The sequence below is a fragment of the Somniosus microcephalus genome, chromosome 4 (assembly GCF_052327205.1).
Source record: "Somniosus microcephalus isolate GS21.2 chromosome 4, FLI_Smic_1.0, whole genome shotgun sequence".
Classification (NCBI taxonomy): Eukaryota; Metazoa; Chordata; class Chondrichthyes; order Squaliformes; family Somniosidae; genus Somniosus; species Somniosus microcephalus.
Window position 1 is genome coordinate 294,864,078 of NC_140990.1, and position 18,120 is coordinate 294,882,197.

An 18,120-nucleotide genomic window follows, 5' to 3' on the forward strand; every position below is an offset into this window, starting at 1 on the left:
CCCTAATAATTTGCTGCATAAATAACTTTCTCCTCACTCTTCTAGTTTACATTGCTGTCCCCTTGTCACTGACTCCCCAACTAGTCTTTCCCTATTCACCATGTTAAAACTGGTCTCAATTTTTTTTTTTAACTTCTACTAAACCTCCTCTTAGTCTTCTCTACCCTAGTGCAAATAGCCACAGTATCTCAAGTCTCTCCTCATAATTATAACTTTTCATCTCTGATATTATCCTGGTGAGTTTTAGTGAACAGTGCCATCATATAGAACTTGCCCATTCATTAGTTTTGCTGTGATTTGCTTTGTATTGTCTCACTGACCTTAGTGGCATTGAGAGCATCTATAATTATTAACAAGGAGATTTCATGCTCGTCATAACACTTTCCCATTTTTCAACTCTTAGGAAGAGAGAATTTGATAGACTTTGCTACTTGAATGTTAAAGCCCTTGAAGGATGATTAACCACAGCATAAGACTGCACAGAATGGTTCAGCCAGACTGACATTTCTCTCTCCTCTCCTTTCCTGTCAAAGATTAGCTCATCTTTTCACCTGGGATTTAGAGGCAAAATTAACCGAGTCATTTAGTGCTTTTCACTTTCCCATGCTATTGAAAATGTAAATGACTACCAGTTCAGAGGCTTTTCACTATTTAAGGGTAGAAAACATCCAAAAGAAAGCAAGAGCATGCGTAATGCTCCCATTATATAGTTGATGCTAGCACAGTACTAGTAACATTTACACAATATTGCGACCAGGAAGTGTCCATATTTACTGACTACTTAAGATGGCCAGAAGTGCAGTAATTCAGAGATATACCAAATAACTGACTTCACTGGCCCTAATTCATAGCACATGAGGATAGAAGCCAGTGGTTAGTGTAATGTATGTACCTTTAAGGGGGGAACTACTATTTACAGCTCCTGTATACTGTAGTACCGGCAGTGACCACACCTGTATATAAACCCTGAGTAGTGATCTGTACACTTAGTTCTAGAGTAACTCTCATTCAGTAAACACCTGTTGATCGTTCCCTGCAGTCTTTTGTCTGATTATTGAAGGACACAACATTAAGATACACGGATCTAACATTGGCGACGACGCAGATTCGAACCTACCTGCAACTCTGCATCACCTCCCAGGGATTCGCTCCTGGAGAACAGTGGAAGGAGGTCGAGTCCAGAAGCACGGGCGTCGACCACGGGCAACCGCCCAGTCATCCAGCGGAGATTTGAGCATCGCAGGGGAGGCTGTCGATAGCCAGGCTTGGCTTTCCAGTCACGGTGGTCCAGCGAAACGGGCTGGCAACAGGTACTGCGCAGACCCTTCCCGGACAGCGGCAGCTAGAGCCCGACCGAGCGGCACAGAAAAAGGCCGAGCAGCGTCGACAGGGGAGAGAGAGGGGGCAGGGCGCACAGGGCGCAGCAGGTGTTCAGGACCGAGCGGCGTCAACGGGGAGAGAGGTGAGAGAGAGCAGAGCGCAGCCGGTGTTCAAGGGCCGAGCAGCGTCAATGGGGGAGAGAGGCGAGAGAGAGCAGAGCGCAGCCGGTGTTCAAGGGCCGAGCAGCGTCAACAAGGGAGAGAGGTGCGCACAAAAACGCGAGGCGCTGCCATTGCCACGAGGACCGCAGAGAGCGGCATTGGCAGCAGCGCAGGAGCAGCGCACGAATCCCACAGGGCGTCGCCATTTGCCACGAGGACCGCCGAGAGCGGCATTGGCAGCAGCGCGGGAGACGCCATTTAAAGCCACAGCGGGGAAGAAAGGAAAGCGCGGGAGACGCCATTTTAAGCCAGTCTAACCACACCCAAAAATGCCGAAGAGTGACAGTATCACTGCGTTCGACAATGAAGTCGAAGATTGGACGACATATGTCGAATGCATAGAAGTATACTGCAAGGCGAATGAAGTGCCAGATGACAAGAAAGTGCTGGTATTGTTGAATTCAATGGGTGCAAAAACGTATGGCTTACTACAAAACCTAGTAACCCCAGAAAGCCAGTAGAAAAGGATTTTGAAAACATAGTGTCAATCCTACGGGACCACTTAAACCCCACACCGCTGCTGATAGCAGAAAGATTTAAGTTTCACAAAAGGAACCAGCATAAAGATGAAAGTAATGCTGAGTATTTAACGGAACTGCGCAAGCTATCGAAATACTGCCAGATTGGAACGGGACTAGCAGATACTTTAAGGGACAAGTTTGTGTGTGGGCTTCAAAGTGAAGGAACCCAGAAACGGCTTCTATCAGAAAAGGATCTTACGCTGGACAAGGCTTTCAGCATTGCAGTAGCACACGAAGCAGCCGCACGGGGCGCTGCAGAGATACAACGGAGACCGCAAGAATATGGCACAAATGAAATGTCATACGGAACAATGAAGTGCTATCGCTGTGGCAGAACAACACACGACCATAATGATTGCTGGTTCAAGGACAAAGTGTGCAGACAGTGTGGAAAAGTAGGACACATAGCAAGAGTCTGCAGGTCGGGAAAGAAAACCAGCAGCAAGAAATCTCCACAGAAGTACAAGAACGTACATAAGGTGACGGAGAGTAGTTCAGATGAACAGAAAAGTGATACAGACTCCGGAAGCAAGGAGCTGGGTTGTCTGAAACTACATAATGTGATCAAAACAGAGGATCACCAAACTATCTGGGTGATGCTCAAGCTAGCAGGAGTCCAAGTGAAAATGGAATTGGACACAGGATCAGCCCTAACAGTCATAAACCGAAGGGACTACAAGCGGCTATTCTCACATATACCCTTGAGAGATACAAAGATTGTCTTGAAGACGTACACGGGGCAAAAAGTCTACCCCAAAGGAAAAATAAGGGTGAACGTTATATATAACGGCAAGGAAACACCAAAAATGGACCTATATGTATTGCCAGATGGAGGACCACCACTACTAGGACGTGAATGGATCTGGAAGATACAGCTAGATTGGCATTTCATACAAGCACTGACTGTAGATGCCAAAAATGATGACGACGTCACACCTGGATGACTGTCAAAAATGCTAACTAACACACAAGAAGTGTTCCAGCAGGGACTCGGAACACTAAAAGGCATAACAGCGACGATCAAAATAGAGGAAAATGCAAGCCCAAAGTTTTTTAAAACCAGACCGGTACCTTATGCGATCCGCCCAGCCGTCGAAGCAGAGCTGGAAGGTTTGGAACGTTCAGGAGTACTGTCCAAAGTGGACTGGAGCGAGTGGGCTACACCCATCGTTCCTGTAATGAAGAGGTCGTTGAGTAATACGCCTAGGGAACCAAAGAAGGTTCGCATCTGTGGGGACTTTAAGGTGACAGTGAACCCAGTCCTTCACACTGTACAATATCCGCTTCCGCGGATTGAAGGTATTTTCGCCTCGCTATCTGGAGGGAAACGCTTCACTAAGATTGATCTGGCCCAGGCGTACCTGCAAATGGAGGTAGAAGAAGCCTCGAAACAGTACCTCACGATCAACACTCATAAAGGTCTCTACCAATACAACCGGCTGGTGTTCGGGGTAGCATCGGCTCCGGCTATTTGGCAAAGGGCAATGGATCAAGTCCTGCAAAGGATTCCAGGGACCCAGTGTTATTTGGACGACATCCTGGTCACGGCGAAAATGACAGGGATCACCTCGCCAACCTGGAGCAGGTGCTCACTAGATTGAAGGAATATGGGCTCCGAGCTAATCGCCACAAATGTGAGTTTTTCCAGAAGCAGATCTCGTATTGTGGCCACGTTATTGATAGAGAGGGGTTACATTAGTCCCCTGAAAAGATTGAGGCAGTAGTCAAGGCTCCAGCACCGGAAAATGTGTCACAACTGAGGTCGTTCCTCGGGCTGGTGAACTACTACCATAAGTTCTTGCCAAATTTGTCTACCGTACTACACTCACTGAACACCCTACTGCAAACGGGGGTACCATGGAAGTGGAGTGACGAATGTAAATGAGCTTTCCAGAAGAGCAAAGCATTGATCACATCAAAAGAGGTGTTGGCTCATTTCAACCCAGCACTACCAATTCAGTTGGCATGTGATGCATCACCCTATGGCATTGGAGCGGTGCTGTCGCACAAATTCCCGGACGGCTCGGAGAGGCCAGTAGCCTTTGCGTCTCGGTCACTAACCTCAGCCGAGCGTAACTACACCCAGATTGACAGGGAGGCCCTCAGCCTAGTGTGGGGAGTGAAAAAGTTCAATCACTATCTGCATGGGCAGAAGTTCACCTTGCTGACTGACCACCAACCACTTGTCTCCATCTTTAATCCAAAGAAGGGCGTTCGGGTGATGACTGCGCAACGGCTACAAAGATGGTCCCTTTTTCTAGGGGCGCACCAATATGAAATCAAGTATAAGGGCACGAAACAGCATGGAAACGCTGATGGGCTATCACGCCTGCCACTGCCTACTGCGGAGGAAGCACCAGCAGTGGATCCTGTCGAAATATTTCATTCGACTATAATTGAATGCTTGCCAGTAACTAACGCTGGTATAGAGAAGGAGACCCGAAATGACCCGACGCTGTCTCGGGTATATGATTTGAAGGTGAAGGGATGGCCAGCACATGGCGACTCACTGTTGCCAGCATTTTCATCCAGAAGAGAACAGCTGTCAGTATGCCAGGGGACCTTGATGTGTGGATCCCGAGTGGTAATTCCACCCAAGTTAAGGGAGAGAGTGCTCAATGAGCTTCACGAAGGTCATCTGGGAGGGGTGAAAATGAAAAGCCTTGCTAGGGCTTATGTGTGGTGGCCGGGGATCGATCAGCAAATCGAGGACCTGACAAAGAGCTGCTCAGGATGCCAGAAGGTCCAAAATGCACCACCACATGCCCCTCTACACCCATGGGAGTGGCCCTCATCTCCATGGCAACGGGTGCATATTGATTTTGCTGGTCCATTCATGGACTCAATGTTTTTAATAGCCGTGGATACGCACTCGAAATGGCCTGAGGTGATCAAAATGTCCTCCACCACCACGGAGAAAACTATTGCAGTCCTACAGACCATTTTTGCCAGGAACGGCTTGCCAGAGCAGATTTGCTCTGATAACGGACCACAGTTTGTGTCCGAAGAGTTTCGAAGATTTATGAAAAGGAATGGGGTAAGGCATTACACATCCGCCCCGTATCATCCAACCACAAATGGATTGGCTGAGAGGTTCGTACAAACCTTTAAAAAAGCAGTAAAGGCCATGTGCGATGACGACATTCCACTGCAGCATAAGGTGGACAATTTCCTGTTAGCCAACAGAAATGTGACACATGCAGTCACCAACCAGGCCCCGGCCTTGATGTTCTTTAACCGAAGGTTGAGATCTTGTCTGGATTTGCCCAGACCAAATGTACGAAGAGATGTTGAGAGTAAGCAATTCCAGCACATCAATGAGAAGCCGACAAGGAGCTTCAATGTAGGGCAACCAGTCTTGGCTCGCGACTACCGAACAGAGAAATGGCAACCAGGAACGATATGCACATGGCAGGAGCCACTAATGTACACAGTGGACGTTGGGGAGAGCATCGTGAGACGCCATGCTGACCAGATCCTAGAGTCACAGGAACGAGTCAACCCCATGCCTCGCCCATACGTACCTGGTGATGAACCCGACGTACAGGTAGCATCTACCCCAGGAACAGTAGCATCGGAAGCTGATGAACCAACCGACGACAGGGGGCCAGAATCGCCTCCGCACCAAGAGCAAGACACTCGGGAAAGGCGCTATCCAGAAAGGATCAGGAAGCCTCCCCAAAGACTGAATTTATAAATAGACTATTTTCAGCTAATGTTGCATGTTAAAAGTGTTAATTGTAATTAGTTTGATATTTAATTGTTAAATGTTATGGTACTGTTAATCTAAAAGGGGAGGAATTGTAATGTATGTACCTTTAAGGGGAGAACGACTTTTTACAGCTCCTGTATACTGTAGTACCGGCAGTGACCACACCTGTATATAAACCCTGAGTGGTGATCTGTATCGTTAGTTCTAGAGTAACCCTCATTCAGTCAACATCTGTTGATCGTTCCCTGCAGTCTTTTGTCTGATTATTGAAGGTCACAACATTAAGATACACGGATCTAACAGTTAGGTTGGCTGTGTCACCCCAGAGGGGGAGTTCTCTTATTGGTTCCTCATTTCAGAGTCATAGTTCAATGTCATCAGAGTCACCAGTCACAGGAAACCTCTTGTTGCTTGAACAAATTTTAAAGCTAACATTAAACATAAAATCATTCTCTTATTTTACTGTTGCAAATTTGGTAAATTCTCTGAGCCTATAAGTCACTGTGTGATATCAACTATTAGCATGCTTGTATGAAATTACTTTGGCCGCTGTTTTAATAGCAACCCATTTATTTTCTCAAAGTAATTTCACATGAATGCATCAGCATTTGCACAGTAATAATCTCAAAGCACAATTTCTGGGTCTTATAAACTGTTTTGGTTATTAAGTTAATCCACAACAGTCAGAGGATTTGAACAGATACACATCTGTGCTTGTGTGCATGTACTTGTGTGAGAGAAGACATGGTTTATACAAGATTTTACAGTTTGAAAAATATTTTAGAGCAATACCAGCTAAGTTCTTATTAAAACATACTGATTGCAACATAAATACCAACGACAGACACAGCTCTGCAGAAACTTTTTGTCTGCCTTTCATCAAAGCAGAAATAATGGCACTGACGTCAATAACAGGAGAAAAAGAACTGAACACAGATTGCTCTACAGAGCAAAGGAAGGGGAGAGGGTGATGTGATGGAATAACTTCTTAAAAAGGCAAGTCGTTTGAGATTTTTCTATTGTGAACTACACTAAATCCAAATTATTATCTGTGGTGCGTAGAGAGAATAAAGGAAGAAGTATTATTTTCAAAAGGTTCCCAAAGTACCCCAAAACAAGCATTCCATGAACATGTAGGAGAAACACCCTAAGCATTGTCTTAAATGTGTCTTCAAAATGAAGTCATTGGTCAAACTGAATGCTGAGAAAGAGAAGGGCTAATGCTGATTAAACCACGAAGGCTTATACAAACAGAACATTCCTAACCAGTGATAGAAAACAAGCCACCAAGACCACAGGCCCAGAGGCAGGTCATTAAAGGCCATAAAGATGTCCGTCCTGCTTTATCTGGATCAATGACAGACCCTTTGTGAGCAAAGACTTAAGAAGCTACAGAGTAAACAAGTGATCTTGCATTTCTAGGTGCAACTGGCTTCATTGATTTGGAGGTCATTGGAGTACAACAACAACAACTTATATTTATATAGCACCTTTAATGTAGTAAAACATCCCAAGGTGCTTCACAGGCATGTTATAAAACACCAAGCCACGTAAGGAGAAATTAGGGAAGATGACCAAAAGTTTGGTCAAAGAGGTAGGTTTTAAGAAGCCTCTTAAAGGACGAAAGAGAGGTAGAGAGGCAGAGATGTTTAGGCAGGGAATTCCAGAGCTTAGGGCCTAGGCAGCTAAACACACGGGCACCAATGGTTGAGCGATTAAAATCAGGAATGCTCAAGAGGCCAGAATTAGAGGAGCGCAGATATCTCGAGTGGTTGTGGAGCTGGAGGAGATTACAGAGATAGGGAGGGGCGAGGCCATGGAGGGATTGGAAAACAAGGATGAGAATTTTTAAATCGAGGTGTTGCTTAACCGGGAGCCAATGTAGGTCAGCGAGAACAGGAGTGATGGGTGAACGGGTCTTGGTGTGAGTTAGGACATGGGCAGCCGAGTTTTGGATGACCTCAAGTTTACATAGGGTAGAACGTGGGAGGCCAGCCAGGAGTGCATTGGAATCACAGAAATCACAGAAACCCCACAGTGCAGATAGAGGCCATTTCGGCCCATTGAGCCTGCACCAACACATATCCCACCCTATCCCCGTAACCCCTACACCAACACATATCCCACCCTATCCCCGTAACCCCACGTATTTAATCCCCCTAACACTAAGGGTCAATTTATCATAGCCAAGTCTAGTCTAGAGGTAACAAAGGCATGGATGAGGGTTTCAGCAGCTGATGAGCTGAAGCAGGGTGGAGACGGGCGATGTTACCGAGGTGGAAATAGGTGGTCTTTGTTATGGAGCGGATATGCGGTCAGAGGCTCATTTCGGGTCACATATGACACCAAGGTTGCGAACAGTCTGGTTAAGCCTCAGACAGATGCTAGGGAGAGGGATGGAGTTGGTGGCTAGGGAACAGAGTTTATGGCGGGGACCGAAGACAATGGCTTCGGTCTTCTCAATATTTAATTGTACCAACAAGGTTGTGTGAGGTAATTGACACCAGAAGGGCTAAATTCTTATAATACATACAGATTGGTCAATGGAATTGAGGTGGTTTCTTTGGAAATAAGGGGGCACCCATTTAAAACAGAAAAAAGGAGGAATTTCTTCTCTCAGAGGGTTGTGACCTTTGGAATTCTCTTCCCCAGAGAGCTGTGGAGGCTGGTTCATTGAATATATTTAAGGTGGAGATAGACAGATTTTTGAATGGTAAGGGAGTCAAGGGTTATGGGGAGCGGACAGGAAAGTGGAGTTGAGGCCAAGATCAGATCAGCCACGATCTTATTGAATGGAGGAGCAGGCGCGAGGGGCCAAATGACCTACTCCTGCTCCTATGTCTTGTGTTCTTATCATATGTCTTATGAAATTAAGGATATATAAGTTGGTGTTGTTGACATAAACATTTTCAGTGATCAAATTTCAGTCCTTAGTTCTAGTTCTTTTAGCAGTCTTTTTAGTGATATATGTAGAAAGGTATCTCTGTAAAATCAGAAAATGAATGACCAACATATAGAGAGGAATTTTATATTAGTTAAGATTGTAAAGTTCACCAGCCAGATACACCAGCAGATACAAGTGTGTCACTTAGATGTACAAGTTTCCCTGAGATCAAGGGAGGTGAGGTTAGCCAGTTAGTCCAGATACAACTACAAGCGTGAAAGGTGAATCGATCCAACAGCAGAGGATCCAGGAGAAATGGGCAGCACCTCTACAGAGAGAGGTTCATCACTCTGCTGTCTCAGAAGGCTAACATCATCCTCCCAGAGGAAGGTGGGCAACCAGTTCATCCAAGCCAGCTCGTAAGGAAGAGATCATATAAGTTCTGGGAACATTGCTAACTACAAGCATATAGACTTTAATCTATTCAGTAGACCAGCTATCTAATGCTGTTGTTATCAGCTATCTAAGGAGTCTAATCCTAAATTAATCTCACCAATTTATAACAATCTCAGACATTGATCTCAACTGTAAATGAATAATTTGCATGTAGCTAATGTTGAATTACTGTGATATAACTGAACTGCCTTTATTACCTCAGTTATTTATTTCATCAGTTAATTCTATCTAATAATTGCTTGCATACTCAATGTTTAAGTGTTGCTAACTGTGATTCTACGGTTAATATACAATTGTTCTTGACTTTGTTGCCTGGCTTCTTCTATGATCATTGTTAAGAAAGGGTTAGAAAAGAAAGAACTTGCATTTCTACATTTCACGACCTCAGGACTTCCCAAAGTGCCTTACAGCCAGTATTTTTGGAGTTTAGTCAGTGTTGTAATGTAGGATATGCAGCAGCCAAAAAATTTGCACACAGCAAGGTCTCACGAACAGCAGTGAGATAATGACCAGATAATCATTTCTTTTTTACTGATGTTGGTTGAGAGAGAAATATTGGCCAGAACACCAGGGAGAACTTCCCTGCTCTTCCAATAGTGCCGTGGGATCTTTTACACCCACTTGAGAGGGCAGCCGGTTAATTCATTCCTACAGTAGCTTGTGCAGATCCTAATGGAAGGTTGATGGCATAAATGCTAATATAATCTGAACTGCTTGATGTAAGGCAGTTTGATGAGCCAAATTTTGCATTGATAACTCGTAAACATAAACTGGGTGGTAAACCTTTGACAAGGAGTTAAGGTGAAGAGGTTAAGGATTCCTCTGCTGCCCTTGATTATTATTTAGTGTATGCAGGGTGCCCTTGATGAATATTCTTGTCAGAATATTGATCCCAGTGTTCTTACATTCTTTCAGCCACAAGAGACATGTTTTAGAATCAAAGCATTTGGTTTATTTATAGAACACTTGTTAATTATCTGAAGTTTTTATGATTGTACCTTATAAACATCAATGTTACCAATTTGCAACGGGGACCTTAAACATGCATATTTTAAAAGCTACACAGGATAGTCAATACTCAACAGGTTCAAAAATGTGATAATTTCTCTGCTAACCTTCAGCAGCACAGTAACCCATGCATCCCTGAGTAGGTTGAAGGTAATAAACAAAGAAGGCTCCACAGTTCCTGAGAGAGACAGGGATCCTAAATAAGCAGCAGTCCTTGGTGCTGCCCAAGAAGAACTGCCATGTAGCGCAGGCTGTTAATTTCTTTACCTCACCAGGACGAGGCAACGAGTTGGAGTCTTTAAGAGAAAGCCAAACTGGAGCTTGTGTGCCACACTTATTCATCTGAGAAGATAAGAAATTTTATAAGAAAGGTTAAAGTTAGAACTATGAAGGAATATGCTCTGTAAAATACTATTTAAATAATTGTTATTACAATATATTAACCACTTGTAGTTCAATGCTATTGATTCTAAGAAACAGATTTGCAAAGATCAAAACTATAGTTCTTATAGTAAATAGGTATTGTGCTCAATTCATTTCATTATGTTGGCAGTTCAATTAAATTTAATTCAAGTATAAATGAATAAAAAGGGGTCTGTTGTAATGGTCCCTGTATTATTTCACAAACTATGGTTTCTACAGCATTATAATTGGAACAGCTTACTAAAGTTTAACCATGCCACAATGCATTTAGAATCCTTGGGGATAGGGGTGGGGGTTAGTCACACAGTCCTTGGTCCAAGCTGCCTACTCTAAGGAATGAAGCAAATTCTAATTTCTAATTTCTCTTTGTTTTTTATTTTGACCTAAAGTAGGAAAGTCACTTTCTCCCCCGCCAAACTCCTGATGACATTAGAAACATTAGAAAAGTAAAGGACAAGAAAAGGCCCTTCCCTAGTTTCTTGACTATACTTACTGAATTGGAAATATTGGAAAGAGCAAGTTTTACTGATCTGGTCCAGGTATTGACTGTACCAGAAACCTCGATACTACCTAACTCTTCCAAGTTCTGTAATGAAGGTTCCTAAGTGTCCTAACTCCCTATAGAGAAAATATTTTCCTCTCATTTTTATCAGATTATCTAACTTATTAAATGAAGGCCACTGTCTGAGTCTAAACCAGACCGTTTGCAAACTTGTCGTCCTATTTGACACCGAGATGAGCTTCCGAGCACATATCCACGCCATCACCAAGACTGCCTATTTCCACCTCAGTCTCCAACCCTGCCTCAGGTCAGCTGCTGCTGTAACCTTCATCCATGCCTTTGTTACCACTATTCCAATGCTCTCTGGCCGGCTTCCCTCCATAAACTTGAGCTCAACCAAAACTCTGCGGCCCATATCCTCACTCGCACCAAGTCCCACTCACCCATCACCCCTGTGCTCGCTGACCTACAGTTGGAAGAGAATTGAAAATGGACCAGACAACAGAATCAAGAAGCATGGTTCTAAGCATGAAACAGTGGTGTAGATTTACACCTTTACCACCTCGATGTAAAGCATTGCCTAGGTTGAATGTAGAGAGAAAAATTGGTCAGGAGAATCAGATGCCCGTAACAAAGCCTGCCCAAATTAAATTAATGAATGGAAGAACAGGTGGGTTCGTTTAGGAGCAGGCAATCCACCCCATCCAATTTTTCTCTCTGCCCATGCTTTACACCTACAAAGTTCAAAATGACAAAATATAAATTGTTAAGCATAAAGCAAACAGTTAGGAAAATATGAAATTCCAGTTATTGCCGATGAACTGCAAAGATTTATCAGATGCTGTACTTTTATACATTCCTATCTTTCAGACATATTATTCTTGGAATGAACGTCACACATACTACTAACTTCTATACATTTGGTTGGCATTTCTGCTGGCTTGTCTCCGATCATGAAGCGGTACCATCCTGGTGTCAGGGAATGATCACATATGAGGTCTTGGATTGCAAATTGCTGTAGCTCAACAGAATCAAAGTGAATGCTGCGGTAAGAGCTCCGAAGTATTTGATATCCTCCTGGGTAGCATTCTGGGGCTAGAGAACAAAAAAAAGTTGCAAAATAGTGAAGAGCCACAAATTTGTTCTGCTGATCCTCCAACTGTGCCTTTAGTATGCAAAATTACAACCAAACCTTGTTAACTGAGATGCCATGCTAAAGTCATCTCTCATATCAGATATTCCGCAATTACCATAACTAGTAATTACTGATGTAAATACAATTAACGTTGAAGATAATGCTCCATATAACGAAATGTCACAACATTGTTGCGCCCCTGGGATCGGTGGGCTATTGCGCTGTCCTCAAGTACGCAGCATTAAAGAGCAAGTTCGCGAAGGAGGCTCCCCATCAGGTAAGTGGGAATTCTATTCGGATGGCGGTGACGTACTTCATAGGTACACCGCCAACCGCAAAATACAATCCATTAAATTTCCTTATTTTGGCATCACCTTTCTGTGGCACATTGTCACACCTGCAGCTGCACATTTCTACCACGAGCCAGAGCTACATGAGCTCTAGAAGCAGCAAATGCCTATAACTATACCGATAGCATCACTAATGCACTCAGAGAAAGTTGTTTCAGCCTGACTTTCCATGGGCAAAGCCACGGCAAATCCCCAGTATATGCTTATAATGGTACCGTGCGACATTGAAATTATTATGGGAAAAAGTATGTTCATATTTCAAAAATGTACAACTGAATTAATCATTTTCTATTCCAAATACATGTCTTCCTTACACATGGCACTGAGCTCAACCTACTGAAGGGGTGTAGTTTCATACATTAAAAAAAATATTCGTTTTTATGGGATGTGGGCATCGCTGGCAAGGCCAGTATTTATTGCCCATCCCTAATTGCCCTTGAGAAGGTGGTGGTGAGCCGCCGTCTTGAACAGCTGCAGGCCTAATGTACTGATAAAAAAGTCAACTGCCCTAAAAAAGCAACAAATAAACACCTGGAGCAAGAGGCATTGTACCCTAATTGGTCAATTACCCCCACCGTTTTCAAGTTATTGGAGAGTATTTCTGTAACAAGATCCAAGTCTTCTCCTTTTAAAGTGAAATCATATGAAGTCCTGAGTGCAGCCAACACAGCTACGTATAGAAAGTAGGTGAGCATTGGAGAATGTGTCTCCCAGTCTCCTGGAGCATCTCTAATCGCCCTCGAGAGTTGGAGAGGAAATTCCCAGGGTTTATTTCTCAATTGGCCTACAGTTTTTCTTTGTTTTTTTGCCTCTCCCAGGCAATTACATAGCTGGTTATTGGGGAGGGGCGAGGGTGCGGATAGGGGCTATGGTGTGCATAAATTGCACCATGACCATAAAGGACAGGCTTGATGGACCAGCTGGTATTATCCAGTCCTTTGTTTTCATATATTCATAAAAAAGAGTGGGTCTAAACTGATATAATTGTGAAAATAATAATTAGGAGTTTACTTTCACGACTCAATATCTAGTGTAACCTGGAGGATGTAACAATAAGACCCCCCTGTTGTATAAGCTATAGACTGTAATCTTCCTCATATGTCTTCAATCTTCTGAAAGGTGGAATTGATGAGTACTCTAGAGGAAAGAAAGCCTTGCATTTATATAGCGCCTTTCACAACCACCAGACATCCCAAAGCACTTTACAGCCAATGAAGTACTTTTATGAAGTGTAGTCACTGTTGTAATGTAGGAAACGTGGCAGCCAATTTGCACGCAGCAAGCTCCCACAAACAGCAATGTGGTAATGACCAAATAATCTGTTTTAGTGATGTTGATTGAGGGATAATTATTGGCCAGGACACGAGGATCACTCGCCTGCTCTTCTTCGAAATAGTGCCATGGGAACTGTTCCGTCCACCTGAGAGAGCAGACGGGGCCTCAGTTTAACGTCTCATCTGAAAGACAGCACCTCCGACTGTGCAGCACTCCCTCAGTAGTGCATTGGAGTGTCAGCCTAAATGTTTGTGCTCAAGTCTCTGGAGTGGGACTTGAACCCACAACTTTCTGGCTCAGAGGCGAGAGTGCTACCCACTGAGCCACAACTGATGCAGAGGTCAATGTAAACTCAAGAAGCAAAGTGGTCAATGTAAACTCAAGAAGCTAGTTTATTTTACAGCATACACACATCTGAACTGATAAAGTTAGACTCTTAATTTTTTTATATAACATTTCCCACAACATATGAAACAACAATAGCATACTTATTAGTAGGCTATATACTCAATATTCTCTGTTTCTGGTATGCCAAGGCTGAAATCTGACTCTTACCTTAATTTTCAGCCTAGGCCTTGATTCATCTCTTGCAACTGACTTCACAACTAACTTTTACCATGTGTCTTAGTTCTTTTTGTAGCCTCTCTGGACAGAAAGTGTGTCCGTTTGACCCTTGACTCCTTCACCGTCTGTAATTTAACCAGCAGAGCCGACAACTTACCCAGCTACCACCCTCCCATGAATGGCAGCCTACCAGACGACTCCATATTGTGTACGCAATACACCATGCTTTGTATGCAAGAACACAGTTTCTCCCACCATCTCATGTGTGAATGCCTACTGGAAGTCTGAAATGAGATAACAAATTATCTATTGTCCCAGATGGTTGTGGATAACAGTTTCAATAGCTGGTTCATTAACTATCCAGGTGAGCTTAGGAATGTACCAATCTCCTCTTTGTCTCAGTGGCACCAGCCAATCATCATCTGTCAAGGTGACAGCATAGATACTGAATCTCTGAGGATTAACCCTCAAGAATCATGAACCTGAGTTTCAATCAGAAACATATTGTAGCTTTTGCCAATAATCCCTAGTCATGACAGCATAATAATAATTAAATGTGGAGCGAGGTGAACGATACAAAGGGCATCCTGCACCATCCACTGGTCCTGGAACTCCTGCAGATTAAGCAAGGAAGCTGTAGTAATCAGGGAGCGATCTGCAACCCTGTATTTAAGAAGAAATGTAAAAGGGCAAGCCATACAAGCAATGAGTGTGCACTAATGAGTTACTATACATGCATGCGTGAACCATAGTTAAGTAATTATCCAGTGGGGCTAATTTCTTTTTTATTTTGCACTTGGAATTAACCAGCATCTGGTTCCTCTGCAAAGATTTCACCCACTGGAGTTGTTCATAGCATAGGCAGCGGAATCCTGTATACTTTGTGTTGAATCTGTGATTCTTAAAGTATGATGTTTTCCAATAACCACACGGAGGCTGTAACTTAACAATCAACAGGTGTCTACTAGAGTAGGGTAGTCTCAAGACTGACGGTACAGAGGCATGCTCAAGGCTTATATACACTGCTGGTACTACAGTATACAGGAGCTGTAAAAGTAGTTCTCTCTTAAAAGGTACATACACAACAATTCCTCCCCTTTTAGATTAGCAGTACCCATAATATTCAAATAACAATTAACACTTTACATGCACATTAAACAGAAATAGTCCATTTATAGATTCAGTCTTTGGGGCAGCTTCCGGATCCTTTCTGGATAGCGCCTTTCCTGAGGTTCTTGTTCTTGGTGCGGAGGCGATTCTAGCCCCCTTTCGTCGGCTAGTTCATCAGTTTCCACTGCTACTATTTCTGAGGTAGATGCAACCGGTATGTCGGGCTCATCCCCAGGTACGCGAGACATGGGGTTGACTCGTTCCTGTGACGCTAAGATCTGGTCGACGTGGCGTCTCACAATGTTCTCCCCGACATCCACTGTGTACATTAATGGCCCCTGCTGTGTGCATATCATTCCGGGTTGCCATTTCTCTGTTCGGTAGTCACGGGCCAAGACTGGTTGTCCTACATTGAAGCTCCTTGTCGGCTTCTCATTGATGTGCTGGAATTGTTTATCCTCAACATTTCTTCGCACATTTGGTCTGAGCAAATCCAGACAAGATCTCAACCTTCGGTTAAAGAACATCATGGCCGGGGTCTGGTTGGTAACTGCATGTGTCGCATTTCTGTAGGCTAACAGGAAATTGTCCACCTTATGCTGTAGTGGAATTTCATCATCGCACATGGCCTTTATCGCCTTTTTAAAGGTTTGTACGAACCTCTCAGCCAATCCATTTGTGGCTGCATGATACGGGGCGGATGTGTAATGCCTTACCCCATTCCTTCTCATAAATTTCCGAAACTCTTCGGACACAAACTGTGGTCCATTATCAGAGCAAATCTGCTCTGGCAAGCCGTTCCTGGCAAATATGGTCTGCAGGACTGCAATCGTTTTCTCTGTCGTGGTTGAGGACATTTTTATCACCTCAGGCCATTTCGAGTGCACATCCACTGCTATTAAGAACATTGAGTCCATGAATGGACCAGCAAAATCAATATGCACCTGTTGCCATGGAGAGGAGGGCCACTCCCATGGGTGTAGAGGGGCATGTGGTGGTGCATTTTGGACCTTCTGGCATCCTGAGCAGCTCTTGGTTAGGTCCTCGATTTGTTGATCAATCCCCGGCCACCACACATAAGCCCTAGCAAGGCTTTTCATTTTCACCCCTCCCAGATGACCTTCGTGAAGCTCATTGAGCACTCTCTCCCTTAACTTGGGTGGAATTACCACTCGGGATCCACACATCACTGTCCCCTGGCATACTGACAGCTGTTCTCTTCTGGATGAGAATGCTGGCAACAGTGAGTCGCCATGTGTTGGCCATCCCCTCACCGTCAAATCATATACCCGAGACAGTGTCGGATCATTGCGGGTCTCCTTCTCTAGATCCGCGTTAGTTACTGGCAATCGTTCAATTATTGACGAATAAAATATCTCGATAGGGTCCACTGCTGGTGCTTCCTCCACAGTAGGCAGTGGCAAGCCTGATAGCCCATCAGCGTTTCCATGCTGTTTCGTGCCTTTATATTCTATTTCATATTGGTTCGCCCCTAGAAAAAGGGACCATCTTTGTAACCGTTGTGCAGTCATCACCGGAACGCCCTTCTTTGGATTAAAGATGGAGACAAGTGGTTGGTGGTCAGTCAGCAAGGTGAACTTCTGCCCGTGCAGATAGTGGTTGAATTTTTTTACTCCCCATACTAGGCGGAGGGCCTCCCTGTCAATCTGGGCGTAGTTACGCTCGGCTGAGGTTAGTGACCGAGACGCAAAGGCTACTGGCCTCTCCAACCCGTCTGGGAATTTGTGCGACAGCACCGCTCCAATACCATAGGGTGATGCATCACATGCCAACCGAATTGGTAGTGCTGGGTTGAAATGGGCCAACACCTCTTTTGATGTGATCAATTCTTTGCACTTCTGGAAAGCTCGTTTACATTCGTCATTCCACTTCCATGGTACCCCCGTTTGCAGTAGGGTGTTCAGTGGGTGTAATACTGTAGACAAATTTGGTAAGAACTTATGGTAATAGTTCACCAGCCCTAGGAACGACCTCAGTTGTGACACATTTTCCGGTGCTGGAGCCTTGACTACCGCCTCAATCTTTTAAGGGGACTTATGTAACCCCTCTTCATCAATAACGTGGCCACAATACAAGATCTGCTTCTGGAAAAACTCGCACTTGTGGCGATTAGCCCGTAGCCCATATTCCTTTAATCTAGTGAGCACCTTCTCCAGGTTGGCGAGGTGATCACTGTCATTTTCGCCCGTGACCAGGATGTCGTCCAAATAACACTGGGTCCCTGGAATCCCTTGCAGGACTTGATCCATTGCCCTTTGCCAAATAGCCGGAGCCAATGCTACCCCGAACACCAGCCGGTTGTATTGGTAGAGACCTTTATGAGTGTTGATCGTGAGGTATTGTTTCGAGGCTTCTTCTACCTCCATTTGCAAGTACGCCTGGGCTAGATCAATTTTGGTGAAGCGTTTACCTCCAGATAGCGAGGCGAAAATATCCTCAATCCGTGGAAGCGGATATTGTACCGTGTGAAGGACTGGGTTCACTGTCACCTTAAAATCCCCACAGATGCGGACCTTCTTTGGTTCCCCAGGCGTATTACTCAACGACCTCTTCATTACAGGAATGATGGGTGTAGCCCACTCGCTCCAGTCTACTTTGGACAGTACTCCTGAACGTTC

At 44.3% G+C, this 18,120-nt stretch overlaps 1 protein-coding gene across 1 annotated transcript in view; it reads right to left on the minus strand.

Annotated features, from left to right (window-relative positions):
* LOC147120554 (von Willebrand factor D and EGF domain-containing protein) overlaps positions 1-18,120 on the minus strand; it is a 403,257-nt gene that overhangs the window by 292,709 nt on the left and 92,428 nt on the right. The window contains exons 2-3 of the mRNA XM_085986654.1: positions 11,958-12,142; positions 10,230-10,464 (exon numbers count right to left, since the gene is read on the minus strand). Coding sequence (XP_085842780.1) covers positions 10,230-10,464; positions 11,958-12,142 — 420 coding nt within the window. The remainder of the gene's footprint in view (positions 1-10,229; positions 10,465-11,957; positions 12,143-18,120) is intronic.